Source organism: Chelonia mydas, chromosome 27 (assembly GCF_015237465.2).
Source record: "Chelonia mydas isolate rCheMyd1 chromosome 27, rCheMyd1.pri.v2, whole genome shotgun sequence".
Classification (NCBI taxonomy): domain Eukaryota; kingdom Metazoa; phylum Chordata; order Testudines; family Cheloniidae; genus Chelonia; species Chelonia mydas.
The window spans coordinates 13,281,734-13,295,913 of record NC_057860.1 but is presented as its reverse complement, the minus strand read 5'-3'; the positions used below and the strand labels follow the sequence as shown (position 1 = coordinate 13,295,913).

Here is a 14,180-nt window from a genome sequence, read left to right as displayed (position 1 = left end):
ACAGAAACCGACAAAGTTAGACAGTGGAACTCATTGCCACAGGAAGTCGCTGGGGCCAAGAATTTAGCACGATTCAAAAAGGAGCTAGATATCTGGATAGCAAGAACTCCCAGACTTATCATCATTAATGACAACCAAGTTTGGAAGGGCTATTTAACCTCCTACAGCAAGGTTTAAACTTGTCTCTAGCTATTAGAGATCAGGATGAGAGCTAATGTGGCAGAAGTTAGATAATCCCACTTATGTTGACCATGGGGTTCTGACACCTTCCTCTGAGACATCTGTTGCTGCCCACTGGTAGAGATGGGACACTGGACTGGATGGACCTCAGATCTGGTTCAGTCTGGCAGTTCCCATGTTCTGACAAACCAAACATTCTTTGGTTCCATACAGGCTTTGCACCATTAGCTTAATGCAGCCATGTTGCAAACTCTCAGGCTTATGGCAAGTCTCACGATACTTGGGGGTTCCTAAAGCCCCAGCTCCTGGAGCCCTGTGATTAGGTGAGAATCTCAGCTGTCATTAAAGATCCCCAGGAAGTTGCTAGATCTTGTGACTGTAGAGAAAAGATTAAAACCACTAAACCTAAAGGCTCACAACCCAGACAGCAAATAAACAAATAAATGTCGGGTTCTTTTATGTTTAAATTTCATGATTTCTGGAGCCTGCCTGGTAATTGTGGGTGGCAGCAGAAATAAGGTTAATTACCTGCACTTCCTGAGTATGGCCCAGGAGTCCCTGGGGTGCAATGGCCTGGCCTCGCAGCTGGGTTTAATTCATTCTCATGCTGGCAGCTGAGCAAACCAAGCCAGGGACCGCTTTTGGAGAAGCCCTGGCTGTTGGTTGAAAGAAGCCAAATTTGGAGATTTTAGCTGCCTGGTGCATTTTTTCAAATCCAAACCTGGCTGGATTTTTGTTTCCCAAGTGCCTCCAGCACAGACAGGGATCCTGTCCATCACCAAATTAAGGCAATCCAGGACCCTAAACACACATCCCATGGGCCCAGCCCAGGCCATGTCCCTGTCCCCAAGTTGTCACCCTGCTCCTCTCTGGAGAGGCAACAGGTTTCTGAGTTAAGATGAATGGGATCACACTCCTTTGAGCTCTTGTTCCAGGCTCTCTGCAAACTCAGGCAGACACCAGTTATGCTCTGGTCATATTTTCAAGCTTTTTTTTCATCCATGAGAGCCAGGAGCATTTGTTTTTTGTTTGCTTTTTAAAAGCTGATGTTCCAATCTCATGATTTAAGTCGAGAAGCCAGGGCCCATAGTCCTGTTGTGCCTCTCTTAATCCAGTTCCGCTCCTCCTCAGAAGAGTTTGCAATGTTGTTTTCATGGGATGAAACAGTGAACTTGTGGGATTCCCAGGGACACAGAACGTTGCAGCCAGCCGATTCCTCTTGGTTTCCCTTTCTCTTTGTCCCAGTTCCAGCCAGGCACCCATCAGGGTCCAGGTGGGTGGGCATACGTTCTCCCACCCCATCCCGCATTCACAGGGCTCTGCCGGGCAGGCCCACACCCACCTGGCTACATCTCTGTATTTGTTCTACTGGGAGCCACCTTGTTATCAGCCACCAATCTTGTCCGCAAACACAGCCCGGAGAGCAGGAGGACCAGGCCCAGCCCCACACATGGCCTCGTCACGTGGCACCCGTCGACAGCACCCTCCTGCCCCGCTGACACCTGTGGGGCCTGGAGCCTTCCGGAGGGAGTGTAGGGGTGCTGTAGGGGAGCCAGTGAGCTCCCCCTGGGGCAGCCCAAGTGGAAGTACCGGTCAAAGCAGGTGTAGGTGACTTCACTGGCCTGTAGCAACATGCAAGAGAAGAGGCAGGTAGGGCGCCATTAACCCTTTGGAGACAGCCATTGCACACGCTACACCGGGCACATGGCTTCCAGAGTGGCTGCTTGGCTGGCAGACTCTGGGGTTGGAAGGGTTAACAATCAGCTCACAGGTACATTGCGCATCCCTGGGCAGTGGATGGTGGGTCCGAGTCCGCAGGCCCCCCCGTCCCATTGGCTTTTCTCCCCCTTCCAAGGCTCGGCTGAGCAATTCCCCCAGGGAGATGAACCACCCCCTTGGGGAGCTGCATTTGGCTTCCCTTTACCGGGCCTGAACCTCCAACTCGGGGGCCTGGATCCTGAAGTGCAGCAAAGCTCAGGGGAGTTGGGAGCCGAGGGGGAGGGGAGCGTGGGTCAGAAGGGTCACGTGCTCCCCACTGCATTTCCTTCCTTGCCCATCGGCTGGCGCTCAGCCGCCCAGCTGCAAGAGCCGCCTCCATCAACCCGGCTCCATTAACAGCTGGGGTGATGCGTCCATGGGGGCAGGGGTGGGGCTTCCCTCAGCCCCACTGGTGAGCTCCAAACGCAGCGATCTTTCAAGCCCTGGGCAGGCAGCCGGGTTTCCCATCCCAGACTCAGAAAAGCAGTGCCCCCTTTCCGTATCAGGGCACGAGCCACCTGCTCCCCTGGCTTCCTAGCGAACCTCCTTGGTATGCAGCTCCAGCGGGCGCCGGCCCATCACACCACATGCCCCGTGGTCAAGGACAAAGATTGCCAGGCCTGGGCCACAATTTCAAGAGCAATCCAAAAAGAACCCCTCCCCCCTCCCATGGATTTCCTGGGATGCGCAATTCCTGGTACTGGGGACCCATGTTTACTGTCCTAGCTACACATTAACTTCTCCCCAGTCACGTCTGTCTGGAGGACGCAATCAGCGGGTCTCCAGGAACGCTCTGCAGGGCTGGGCAGCGCTAGGGCAGAGTCATTCTTAGACCTCCCTAGCCACAGCCATCAATTTCTCTGTGTAGACAAGCCCTGAAACGCACCCAGTCCACCTGCCATCTTCCCTTCCGGGATGCCACCAGCTGGGGCAGGTGCCACTGAACCTGTGCCCCCCTTCTCCCCCCCCAGCCTGCAGCACCAACCTGGGTCTTTTTCCCTGGCCCTGGGATCTCAGCCGGATGGTGCCGACACCTGCCCACACCTGGGCACTGGCTATTGATTACGGCTTGCGTTTTCAGAGGGGCTTAGGATGCTCGGTTCTCACGGGAAGTCCGGGGGTCCCCGGCACAGGCAGGGAATGTCACTCATCATTGAATTACCAGAAACCCCCCTGGCAATAATGCACGGGGGAGTAACGTATACTCATCTCGTCCGGCTGCAACGGCACCAGCTCCCTGCCACATAACAAACTTCCTTCCGGCCACCCCATTGTTCCTGCTGCATGTACAGCCCCGATGCCCACCCTGCATCTGGGTCATCTATTCACACAGCATTGGCTCACTCCCCGGGACTCCCACATTGGTCTGGCTGCAGCCAGCTGGTTTCTCTTTCCGGAGCTTGTCAGCTCTTTGGTCTGTGTTTGTACAGCGCCTGGCACAAAGGGTCGTGGTCCGTGACTAGGGCTCATAGGCACGACGGTAATATGGAGAATGAATAACAACCATGCTTGCTGTCAGTACTGGGCATATGATACACAGGAGAGCAGTTCTTATTCTATCCAGTAGAGGACACTGGTGACAGAAGCCCAGTCTAGCCAGCCTGCTACGCCCATTTTACAGGTTGGGAGCTGGGGCACGGGGAGATTCAGAAACTTGCCATAGTTCATCCGAGTCAGTAACAGAACCTAAGAGCCACTCTACTGCCTCCCAGCCCTGGGCTCTACCCAATGGGCAGGGCTGCCACCTCTGAGGCACACAAATACCAGCCATTCTGTGGGCAGATCCAGATTCCAGGAGCGGCAAGGCCAGTCTGTGGGTGGGTCTGGACGCCAGGGGAGGTGGGGCCGGTCTGAGGGCGGGTCCAGGAAGGGTCTCAGCATTCGGAAAGTTACACGGGATGTGGAGGAATTCGGAGGCGGGATGAGGGCACCGCTTCCCCATTGGCTGGCATCTGTCCTGGCACACACACCGCATGTGTGCAGCGCGGGACCTGGGTGCCAGCCAGGTGGCCACAGTGCACTCCCAGCCATGACGGGCACGGCCAGTAGTTAAGATCGCTGCACGCATGGCCACACATGGCCACAGCCAAAAAACAGCGAATGACTTCTGAGCGGTGAACAGCAAGGCACTAGAAAAGCCTGCCAGGCCAGTCACAACTGGCCAGGTGGCCACCTACCAATGGCTCAGGCTGCCTCGGGGATGCCTACAAGAGGGTGTAAACTCACTGGGAGAGAGGAGGGAAGCTGGCAGCAAAGACAATATGACAGGGGAGAAGGTTGGGATTAATGGAGGCCGGCGGAAGGATCCCAACTGTCCAGTGACCTGTACTGTGCTGATGGGGCCACCCTGAGCCTGGGCGGGTCCGGATTTACCATGCTCCCCCCCCACACCCCAAGGAATAATGCGCCTGCTCTGCATGCCTCATACTCATCCGGGTACCCGCAAAGCTCTGAGTGAAACATCTGGCTGAAGATCCCAGGTTCCCGCGGCCCGGGCCTCTCCCCCCAGCCAGAGCTTGCAATGCTGGAGGAGACGGGGGCGAGACAGTGCGAGTCTGTTTCCTAAAGACTCTGGGGGAAATTCTGCATTGTGCAGGGCAGAGCCAAAAGCAGCAGGCAGCCACCATGTCATCACGCCCGCGTCCCTGCACCTGACTCCCATGCTGCAGCAACCAGGCAGGGCAGAGGCTCGCTGGGCAGGGAGGTGATTTGGCAAAAGGGATGTGGATCTGCCTTAGATGAGTGCCCATCCCCATGGCGTCGGAGCGGGAACGGGGATCTGGGAAAGGCAGGCCAGCGTCGCGGGGAAGAGCTGGCGTTGGGTTCCAGTTCACCAGCAGGACAAACGTCAAGGGAGGGATTTTCCAAAGATGCGTAAGAGGGTTTGGTGCCTCGGTGCAATGGGAACTGGGCACCTGCTGAGCTCCCATGGGTCCCTTCGGGAAATCTGCCCAAGGCCTTTGCAGCCTGGCCCAGCACAGACCCCCATGCGGCAAGGTCAGGCCTGGGGATCGTTCCCGGCCCATCCTCCAGTAGGACGCCCCAAAGGCACCACTGTGCCCACGCAGCAAGCCGGCTCCAACACCCCGAGGGACCCCGGTGTCCCCAGCCCATGTCTATTGGAGCGGAAGAGCGAGGGGAGGGGGAGAGGGAGGTGCAGAGACGTAATGGCTGGAGGAGCAGCCCGCGTCTGGCGGGGCGGAAGGGCCTCAGGGGCTGCGAGCACCCGCGGGCAGCACCAGGCTAGCGTGGGAGCAGCTGGCTCTGGGTTCAGGGCATGGGTGTGTTTCCCCGACGCAGCAACGGGGTGGCCCGGGCACAGTGCCCAAGGCAACCCGCATAGGCAGGGATGCCCCAGGAGTCCTGCCCCTCCCGTGCCTGCTCCAGGCAGAACACAGGAGGCTGAGTGTGATCCAGGCGGAGGAAGGAGACAGGCAGCCTCCCCCAGCTCCAGCCAATGGGAAGGGCCGTTCCCTGTCCCCCGTGGCCCAGCTCCCCATTCGCCCGGCAACGCCGGGGGATCCACCAAAAGGCAGAGGTCCCAGCAAAGCAACCGGAGCTCGGCCCAGGTCCCAGCCCGGGGCTGGAGCGCAGGTGCTCAGCTGCATGGTCCGGATCCTGATCGAGGTGCCGATTCCAAACCCTCCCCCAGGATCAGGTTCGTGTCCATCGCCGAAGCTACCAGCTGGAACCGGTGGGAGCAAGCGCAGATGTAGGGCCACGGTCCCGCCTCTAGCTCAGCCCCAAGCCCCCAGGTCTCACCAGCCTTCCCTGTGCAGAGCGAAGGGAGGACGGATGAATGGATGGGTGGGTGGATGGATGGACGGACGGCTGGACAGATGGACGGACCGGTGGCTGGACGGATAGATGTGTGGGTGGATGCCTGGTATTCCTATTCCACTCGCCCTGGGTGGCGTCCTGCGGCCCTCCCTAGCCCAAGCTGCGAGGGGTCCGTCCTTCACTCCCAGGCTCTTGGCTGGAGTGGGGAACAGGTGTCAGCCCCTCCCTGACTCCCAGCCCCAGGGCCAAGGCCAGACCCTGGTTCGAAAGGGCAGCCTGTGCCCAGAGGCCTCTTTCCTCCCGGGCTGCTGTGTGGCCCAGCAGAGGAAGGGGGGAGCGGCAGAGGGCACGGGGGTGCCAGGGAACCGGAGGAGGGAGCGTGTCCTTCTGAGCAAGGGGAACGATCTCTCCATCCACCCTCCTGACACTGGGCTCCTCTGCTCTGTAACCCCCAGCCGGCCTGCCAAGCCCGTGCCCTGGGGAGGGGATGTGGCATGGCCGATGATGCCACCTAGGCCCATGCACACAGGGTGCCCCGTGGAACAGGGGCTCAGCCAGCTGCATGACACAGCCCCCGTCTCCTACCCCTCCGTGTGCCACCCGGGGAGGAGGCGGAGTCTGAGGGGCTAGGGGCGGGGCCAGAGGATGCAAATCTGACCCTGTGGCGATGGATCAGCCGGGGGCTGTCTTGTTCCTGGAGTGCCCCTGGCTCAAGGCACAGGGCTGGCCCAGGGGCCTGGAGCCCCCATGGCCCATAGCCCAGGCAGTGCTCGGCCAGTGCAGGGCCCGTTCATTTGCTCCGCCTCTCGGCCGGCCTCTGGGCACTGTGGGGAGGGGGCCCCTCACTGGCAGGGCAAGGATGGGCAAGGAAATCTGTGGGTTTCCTCACCTGGCAAGGAACCCGCCACGGCTGGCACTGGGGGAAGCGCAGGCACCTGGCATGGGGTGGGCAAGCTGGACACTAGGCGCCGGGATCCTCGTGCCAGTTGTTGCAGGGAACCAGCCCAGCTCTGCCCTGGCAGACAAGTGCACCAGCGGGGCTGCCCGCCCCCCCCCCCCCGGGATGGCGCAGAGGGTCAGTCGGCTCCTCTACTGCAGCCAGCCGGGCTCCTCTGAGTGCCCCCTTTCTGCCCCTCGTACCCGGAGAACTGCCCCTTCCCGAGCACCGGCCACTGGCATTAACCCCTTCCCGCCCAAACGATCCGGCTCAGTCTCTCAGCTGAGTCTGGCCATCAGCATCTTCCCACAGGGGCCTCCCAGCTGCCAAGCCCCCATCGCTGGCCAGTTGGGGAGGGCACTTCTGCGCCGGTGGGTGTTAAAGGTCCAGCCGTGGGCACGGCTCACCTCCCCGCAGCGCTCCTGGGCAGCTGAGTGTCCAGGGACAGACCATCCAACCCCTCCCCTCCCACACATACCTGCCCCTTTATGCCAGCCCATGGCTCACCCCCTCGGCGCCAGCCTGTGGGGCTCTGACCTGAGGGGGGGGTCGGGGGCTCCCTTCCCACGCATGCCCCCCCCCGCACGCCCAGCCCCCTTACCTGCCGGCTGGAGGCTCTCCTGCAGGGACTCGATCTCGGAGAGCTCCGTGCAGACCCCCTGCCCGTGCATCAGCGTGTGCAGGGGTTTCTCCACCCCGCGGGGCGGGTAGCAGCGCAGCCCCGAGCCGCAGCGGGCAGTGTAAACCCCACAGGGCGTCCCTTTGCTCAGGGCGCAGGTGGCGCAGCACCCGCAGCCCGGCTCCCGCACCAGCTCCTCGCAGCCCATGGGCGCCTTGCAGCGGGTCAGCTTCTCCTCCGAGCAGGGCGGGCAGTGGATGGCTTCGTCGCTGACACACAGGCCCATGGTGGCCAGCAGCAGCACAGCGGAGAGGCCTCCCGAGGGCATGGCGGGCGGGCGTAGGGACCGGGCGCTATGGCGAATAACGGACCGGCCAGCCGCGGGCAGGGGGGCAGAGGGAGCGCGCAGGCCAAGGAAGGCAGCAGGGTCCCAGCCGGGGTGCCAGGCAGCCCCCCACCCCCAGACGCGCAGAGAGGAGAGGGCTTCAGAGCCAGCTCTCAGCCCGGCCAGTAGCCATCCAGACTCCGCACTGCCTGGGGGAGCCGAGAGTCCCTGGACTTTATACCGGCCCCTGGCCACGCCCCCGGCTCCCCGCCTGCCGGAGCTGTCACAGCCCGGTCCCTCCCCGCGGGGCCAGCCCAGTGCCCGGGGCGGAGAACGGGCAGGGCTGGGAGCAGCCCAGAGTCAGCGGCAAGGGGCTGCTCTGAGCCCACGGGGAGGGGCTAGGAGGGGCCCAGGCTCCAGAGAGCAGCTGCAGCTCTGATCGCCCCCCTGGACTGCCCCCCAGCTCTCCGGGCCCCCTCACTCCAGACCCGCAGCTAGCCCAGCCCTGGGCTCCCCGCCCCCCAGCTCTGCTGGTGCCCCTCACCCCCTACCCGCAGACCCCTGCTATCCCAGCCCTGGGCTCCCTGCCCCCCAGCTCTGCTGGTGCCCCTCACTCCCGACCCGCAGCCCCCTGCTATCCCAGCCCTGGGCTCCCTGCCCCCCAGCTCTGCTGGTGCCCCTCACCCCCGACCCGCAGCCCCCTGCTATCCCAGCCCTGGGCTCCCTGCCCCCCAGCTCTGCTGGTGCCCCTCACTCCCGACCTGCAGCCCCCTGCTAGCCCAGCCCTGGGCTCCCTGCCCCCCGTCTCTGCTGGTGCCCCTCTCTCCCGACCCACAGCCCCCGGCTAGCTAGTGCCCCTCAATCCTGACTGACAGCCTCCCCCTGCCCCCGCCAGTCAAGTCCCAGGAATCTTTTGAGCGGAGTCAGGAATCAGGAGGAGTTTTGCAGAGTCTGAGGTGACTCAATAAAACACTGAGCTCTGCCAATGTCACTTGGCCTGTGACCAGAGTGGGGACCCGATCTCCAGGCCCCAGAGGCGAGTCTCTGCCTGCTGTGCCCGCAGGCATGTGAGCTCTCTGCTTGAGGGGGCGCTGTGCCCCTGGCCACGGAGCCACGGTTCACTCCCGGGGGGGCTTCAAATCCAGGTGCTCAGGCTGGAGACGAGCTCGCATAACCCAGCCCAGGATAAATATACATCGTTGCGGCAGGGGTCACCAGATGGCACCATTACACGTAGTCTTACAAGTTCTTTTTCTTGCTGTGCGAGCAAGTTGTTAGCCATTGAAGAAATGCAGTGTTGTTGTTAGTGTCATTTGGTTCCTGTAGGGTTCTGGGGGCAGCTGTGGGGAGCTGCAGGAGAGTTTGCTCTTTGCCTTCATCTCGCTAACAACAGTCAGTACTGGAGGCAGAGTTGCTCCTTGGGAATCAGACACTGGTGTTGGGCTGAGATTCCTGGGGGACGGGATTTCTCTGCATGCTGTTTGTGACCACCTCTGTTCAGGGATGGGTGCATTTGTGTAAACAAAACCAGTGACACTAAGCATATCCCAGCCTCTGATTCACTGATTTCTCCTCCAACAAACCCCAGGTCGCAGGCCACCGACATCTGCTCCTGCCCAGCAGATGGGCCGGGATAAAGAAGAACCAAGTTCCCCTCAGCTCTCAATCGAGTCTGAGCTCGGAGCAGAGACTGGGCCAGGACGGACTTCGCTCTTGGCCGATACAGGGCAAGAGGTTCCATGTGAGAGCAGAGGGGTGATGCCTGGCCCAGGGTTCCCCTCCCCACTCCCTCTGGAAGCAGTGCCCCCGGCACAGCACCGGGGATTAGCCCAGCAGCTCCTGTTTATTCCGGGGGGATGAAGCTTCGGGGCAGCCTGCGCCGCCAGCACTCACCCAGCACAGGGCAGCCGGGGGGGCCGGTCAGCGCCGCCTGCCACCCAGAGACACCGGGCAGCAGCTCAGCCCTGCTCCAACTCTGCTGAAGCCAACACAGCTCAGGGAGGGCAGCTGCCCCCCCCCCCACCACCACCACTTCCCACTCGAATTGCTGGGGGAAGTTTAGAGTAACGGAGCAGGCCGCCGGCCGAGGACTGGGGGCTGCCCAGGACCCTGGGGCGAGGCACCCATGGGAGGCACAGATGGCTAGGGAGCCCCTACCTTCCCCACACCCTGAGAACACCACCCCCAGCGCCCTGCAGTCCCGTTAGCTCGCAGGGGGTGAGGGGAGCCCTGATCTCTCCAGCTGCCACCCCAATTTCCAGCCGCACCTCACAGGTTCTACGGATGAGTATTCAGGAGGCTCAGGCCCCTCACCTTGGCATCGGGCCTATCTTCCATCCCCCAGTTCCCAGGCCTCCCCCCACAAGCAGGGGGAGCGCGAGGGAACAGCGAAGCGAACTGCCTCCGGGGCCCAACGGCGGACAGGCCCCACCTCTGAGCTCAGACGGGACCGTCCATGTCCAGCAGCCCAGGCCCTGCTGCCTGCCCAGCCCAGAATGGCGCAAACAACCCGGGTGTGGCCTCCTGGGCAACCCAGGGAGCTGCCCGTGTCCGTCGTGCCACAGGGCACTGGGCACCTGCCAGGCAGAGGGTTCCCTGCATTCCTGGGTGCCCAGCAGGCCGGAGGCGGAGACCAAGCTGACAAAAGCCCCTGGAGCTCAGCCCAGGACACACCAGCGGCCTGGTTCTGTGTCCCTCCCCCAGATCAGCGCCGGCTACAGGGGCTTTGAGCTGCTTGCTGGGGGAAGCTAGGGGCAGGTCTGAGACCGCAGGGACCCCTCCCCCCCCCCGCGCAGACGTTTGGGACAGGAAGTGAAGGAGAATCCCACCCTGCAGTGACCACGCCGGGGGAAGGGAGCTGCCCACATCGGGCTTTGGCCTGGCCAGGGGAACTAACAGCCTCCCTCTGCCAACCTCCCCAAAGGTCGGTCTGCCCAGCGCTCTGCGGCTCTGCCAATCGACACCAGCCAGCAGCACAGGGCCCCCAGTGCCCGCCGGCCTGGCACAGAGTCTGCCAGCAGGGACCCTCCCTCCTCCGTGCGGGGGAAGGGCCTGGCCCACAGGGAGCCTGGGGCTCAGCGCTGGCTCGGGGAACACGCCCGGTAACCTCCACCCCAGGCCCTGCAGCGCCGGGGAATGTCTCCCATCTCAGCGCTGGAGAAACGGGCCACTGGGCAGCGCCTCTCTCCCAGGAGCCCGGCCCAGCGCCATCGCTCCCGGCCCGGGCCTGCGAAACGGAAGAAATGAACACTCAGCTGGAAGCCAAGGGCCAGGGCTAGCGCAGGGGCGAATCCAGGCGATCTGGCCAGCTCCTCTGCAGGACAGGGCTTGTGCTCCTCTCCCTGCCGGGAGCGACAGCACCGGATCTGTGCCCCCGGCCTGATCTGCAAGAGGGCCCCGCGCCCCACAGCTCTGCGCTATGGGGCTGGATCTCCACTACGGCCCCGCGCCCCCCACCCCTCCGTGCTATGGGCAGGATCTGGCCAGGACAAGCAGGGAGGCAGGACGATAAATTGAAAGCTGCTGGCACCTAGTGGCTATTGAAGAAACTCTCGCGGAAACTGGCAGGATTTGGAGGTGGAGACGCGGGTCCCTCTTAGCTCAGAGGTTCAGGGCTCCTGAGGGTCCTTTATTCCAGCATCTCTATGGCTTTGTGCCTCGCTGCCCCGTTCAGACAGTCCCCACGCTCGCTGGATCTGTGCGCAGGGACGCAGCGCCCTTTGCAAACACTCTGTGATCCCCAGCAGGTCGCTACAGACTGTCCCTGCCAACTGGGGAAACCGAGGCACAGAGCGAGGGCACAATAACCCCTGCTGGCGATCAGTGGCATTGCAAGGACAGGCTGATCCGATAGCCACGAGCGCGCGCTCCCGCCGCCCGCCCCACAACCATTCAACAGCTGGGCACCGACTCCCCACGAGGGCTGAGAAAAGGATCCGAGAGCAGGGGCGCTTCCAAGGAAGGATCCCAGCCCCTCCCCCGGCCCTAAAAATAACTCCTGGCGACACCCCGGGCCACGTCCCCCGGGGCTTCGCTTCACCCGAGGGAACCCGCTGCACGGAGCTCCGGGAGTTCCCCCACCAGAGGTTTTGGCCCCAGCTGTTTCCCTCGCACCTTCCGCCCCAGGCTCCCTGCGAACCTCTCACGGCTGCGGCAAGCCCTGAATGTCCCGGGCCTGGGAGCTCAGCAGAGCCGAGCTCACGGGGGCCCAGCGGCGCCACGCACCGGGGCCCACGGGCGCTGCCCCAGCTGAGCCCAGCCCCGGCCCCCGCAGACGCTGCAGGAGGGACGGAGGGGGCAGCGCCCCAGTGTGGAGCTCGCCCAGGGCACCCACACTCCTGCCGCGGCGGACAAGACGCACCAGGCGCCCTTGGCTGGCCAACGCGGGTAATGGTCCTTACCCAGCCGCGGCGGCCCCGGGAGAAAGAGAGGAAGCCCAGCAGCTCCCACGGGGCTCGGCCCGGGGCTCGCCTGGGCCTCCCTGTGGGGAGTCGCTCGCTGCTCCTTGGGGCGACACCAAGGCCGCTGCGGGCGTAGGGTGGCGGATGGGCCGGCTGCAGCACAGGGTCTGCGGGCGCCTAGGGAGGACGGAAGATCAGCTGCTCGGGGTCCCCGAGGGTCCGCGGCCTGCCCAGGAGCAGCCCCATGGCGCTAGCCCCGCTACCTGCCCGGCCCGTGGGCCTTTACTGACAGCGGCCTGGCCTCCCATTGGCCGGCGGCCGGCGCGGGGCGTGGCCGGGGGAAGCCCGGGCGGCCCTGCTGGCCGCGGACCCGCTGGCCGGGGCGCGCTCTGGCACGGCCGGGGCCAGGGGGGCGCGGCAGCCAGTCGGCTGGGCCGGGATAAGGAAAGCTCCCTGGGCTGCTCAGGAGGCCACACCCGGGTCGTTTGCGCCACTCTGGGCTGGGCAGGCGGCGGGGCCTGGGCTGCCGGACAGGGACGGTCCCCTCTGAGCCCACAGGTGGGACCTATCCGCCGTCGGGCCCCGGGGGGCAGCTCGCTTCGCTGTTCCCTCGCGCTCCCCCTGCTTGTGTGGGGGGAGGCCTGGGAACTGGGGGATGGAAGATAGGCCCGATGCCAAGGTGAGGGGCCTGGGCCTCCTGCATACTGAACCGTAGAACCTGTGAGGTGCGGCTGGAAATTGGGGTGGCAGCTGGAGAGATCAGGGCTCCCCTCACCCCCTGCGAGCTAACGGGACTGCAGGGCGCTGGGGGTGGTGTTCTCAGGGTGTGGGGAAGGTAGGGGCTCCCTAGCCATCTGTGCCTCCCATGGGTGCCTCGCCCCAGGGTCCTGGGCAGCCCCCAGTCCTGGGGCCGGCCTGCTCCGTTACTCTAAACTTCCCCCAGCAATTCGAGTGGGAAGTGGGGGGGGGGGGGCAGCTGCCCTCCCTGAGCTGTGTTGGCTTCAGCAGAGTTGGAGCAGGCCTGAGCGGCTGCCCGGTGTCCCAGGGTGGCAGGCGGCGCTGACCGGCCCCCCCGGCTGCCCTGTGCTGGGTGAGTGCTGGCGGCGCAGGCTGCCCCGAAGCTTCATCCCCCCGGAATAAACAGGAGCTGCTGGGCTAATCCCCGGTGCTGTGCCGGGGGCACTGCTTCCAGAGGGAGTGCGGGGGGGGGGGGGAACCCTGGGCCAGGCATCACCCCTCTGCTCTCGCATGGAACCTCTCGCCCTGTATCGGCCAGGAGCGAAGTCAGTCCTGGCCCAGTCTCTGCTCCGAGCTCAGACTCGATTTAGAGCTGAGGGGAACGTGGTTTTTCTTTATAGCAAAAATCCCCAGTGGCTGGAGATGGGACACTAGATGGGGAGGACTCTGAGTTACTACAGAGAATTCTTTCCTAGGGATCTGCCTGGGGGTCTTGTCCACATGCTTGGGGTCTAACCGATCACCATACTTGGGGGTGGGAAGGAATTTTCCCTTGCCTCAGATTGGTAGAGACCTTGGGGTGTTTTCACCTTCCTCTGCAGCTGGGGCAGGGGTCGCTTTCAGGTTTAAACTAGCGAAAATAGTGGATTCTCTGCAACTTGAAGTCTTTAAAGCGTGATTGGAGGAGTTCAGTAAGTCAGCCAGGGGTTAGGGTCTATCACAGGAGTGGGTGAGGGAGGGTCTGTGGCCGCCAGGTGCAGGAGCTCAGAGAGATGATCAGGATGCTCCCTTCTGACCTTACTAAGCGCCCTGAGGAAGAACGGACATTACCATTTTAAACCTAGCTAGTGTCCCTGAGTGACTGGCCACAAGAGGTCAGAACATGTCAGTGTTAGAGCTGAGTGCGTCTAAACTTCATTTAATTTCTTTTTATTTTGATATAGGAATTAGATACAGTGCTCCTGCCAGAGATTTCTAAGCTGTTATCTTAAAAAAAAAACCCTAGAGTTTTCAGTTGCTTAAGTAGCCCCTGGAATCACGGTCAAAGTTGCCCCCCCTCCCAAAAATCTAAAATGGCACCCCTGTGGGCATGAATTCCTTCCCCCCCCCCCCATGCACAGCCCTGTTGGCTTGGCTGGAGCTGCCCCCCGAATAGAGAAGTCAAACTAGCCTAGGGCCCCCGCGAGCCCCGAGCCCCAGTGCCCTGCAGGGCAGAAGTCCTGA

General features: G+C 62.7%; 1 protein-coding gene across 2 annotated transcripts in view; it reads right to left on the bottom strand.

The window, feature by feature from the left end:
- Positions 1-7,828, bottom strand: part of IGFBP4 (insulin like growth factor binding protein 4) — a 35,367-nt gene extending 27,539 nt beyond the window's left edge. Inside the window, exon 1 of one of the 2 annotated variants that reach the window (XM_043536876.1) lies at positions 7,257-7,828. In XM_043536876.1, coding sequence (XP_043392811.1) covers positions 7,257-7,602 — 346 coding nt within the window. In that variant the 5' untranslated portion in view covers positions 7,603-7,828. The remainder of the gene's footprint in view (positions 1-7,256) is intronic. The other variant, XM_007061976.4, reaches the window with a different exon arrangement.
- Between the last annotated feature and the right edge of the window lie 6,352 nt (positions 7,829-14,180).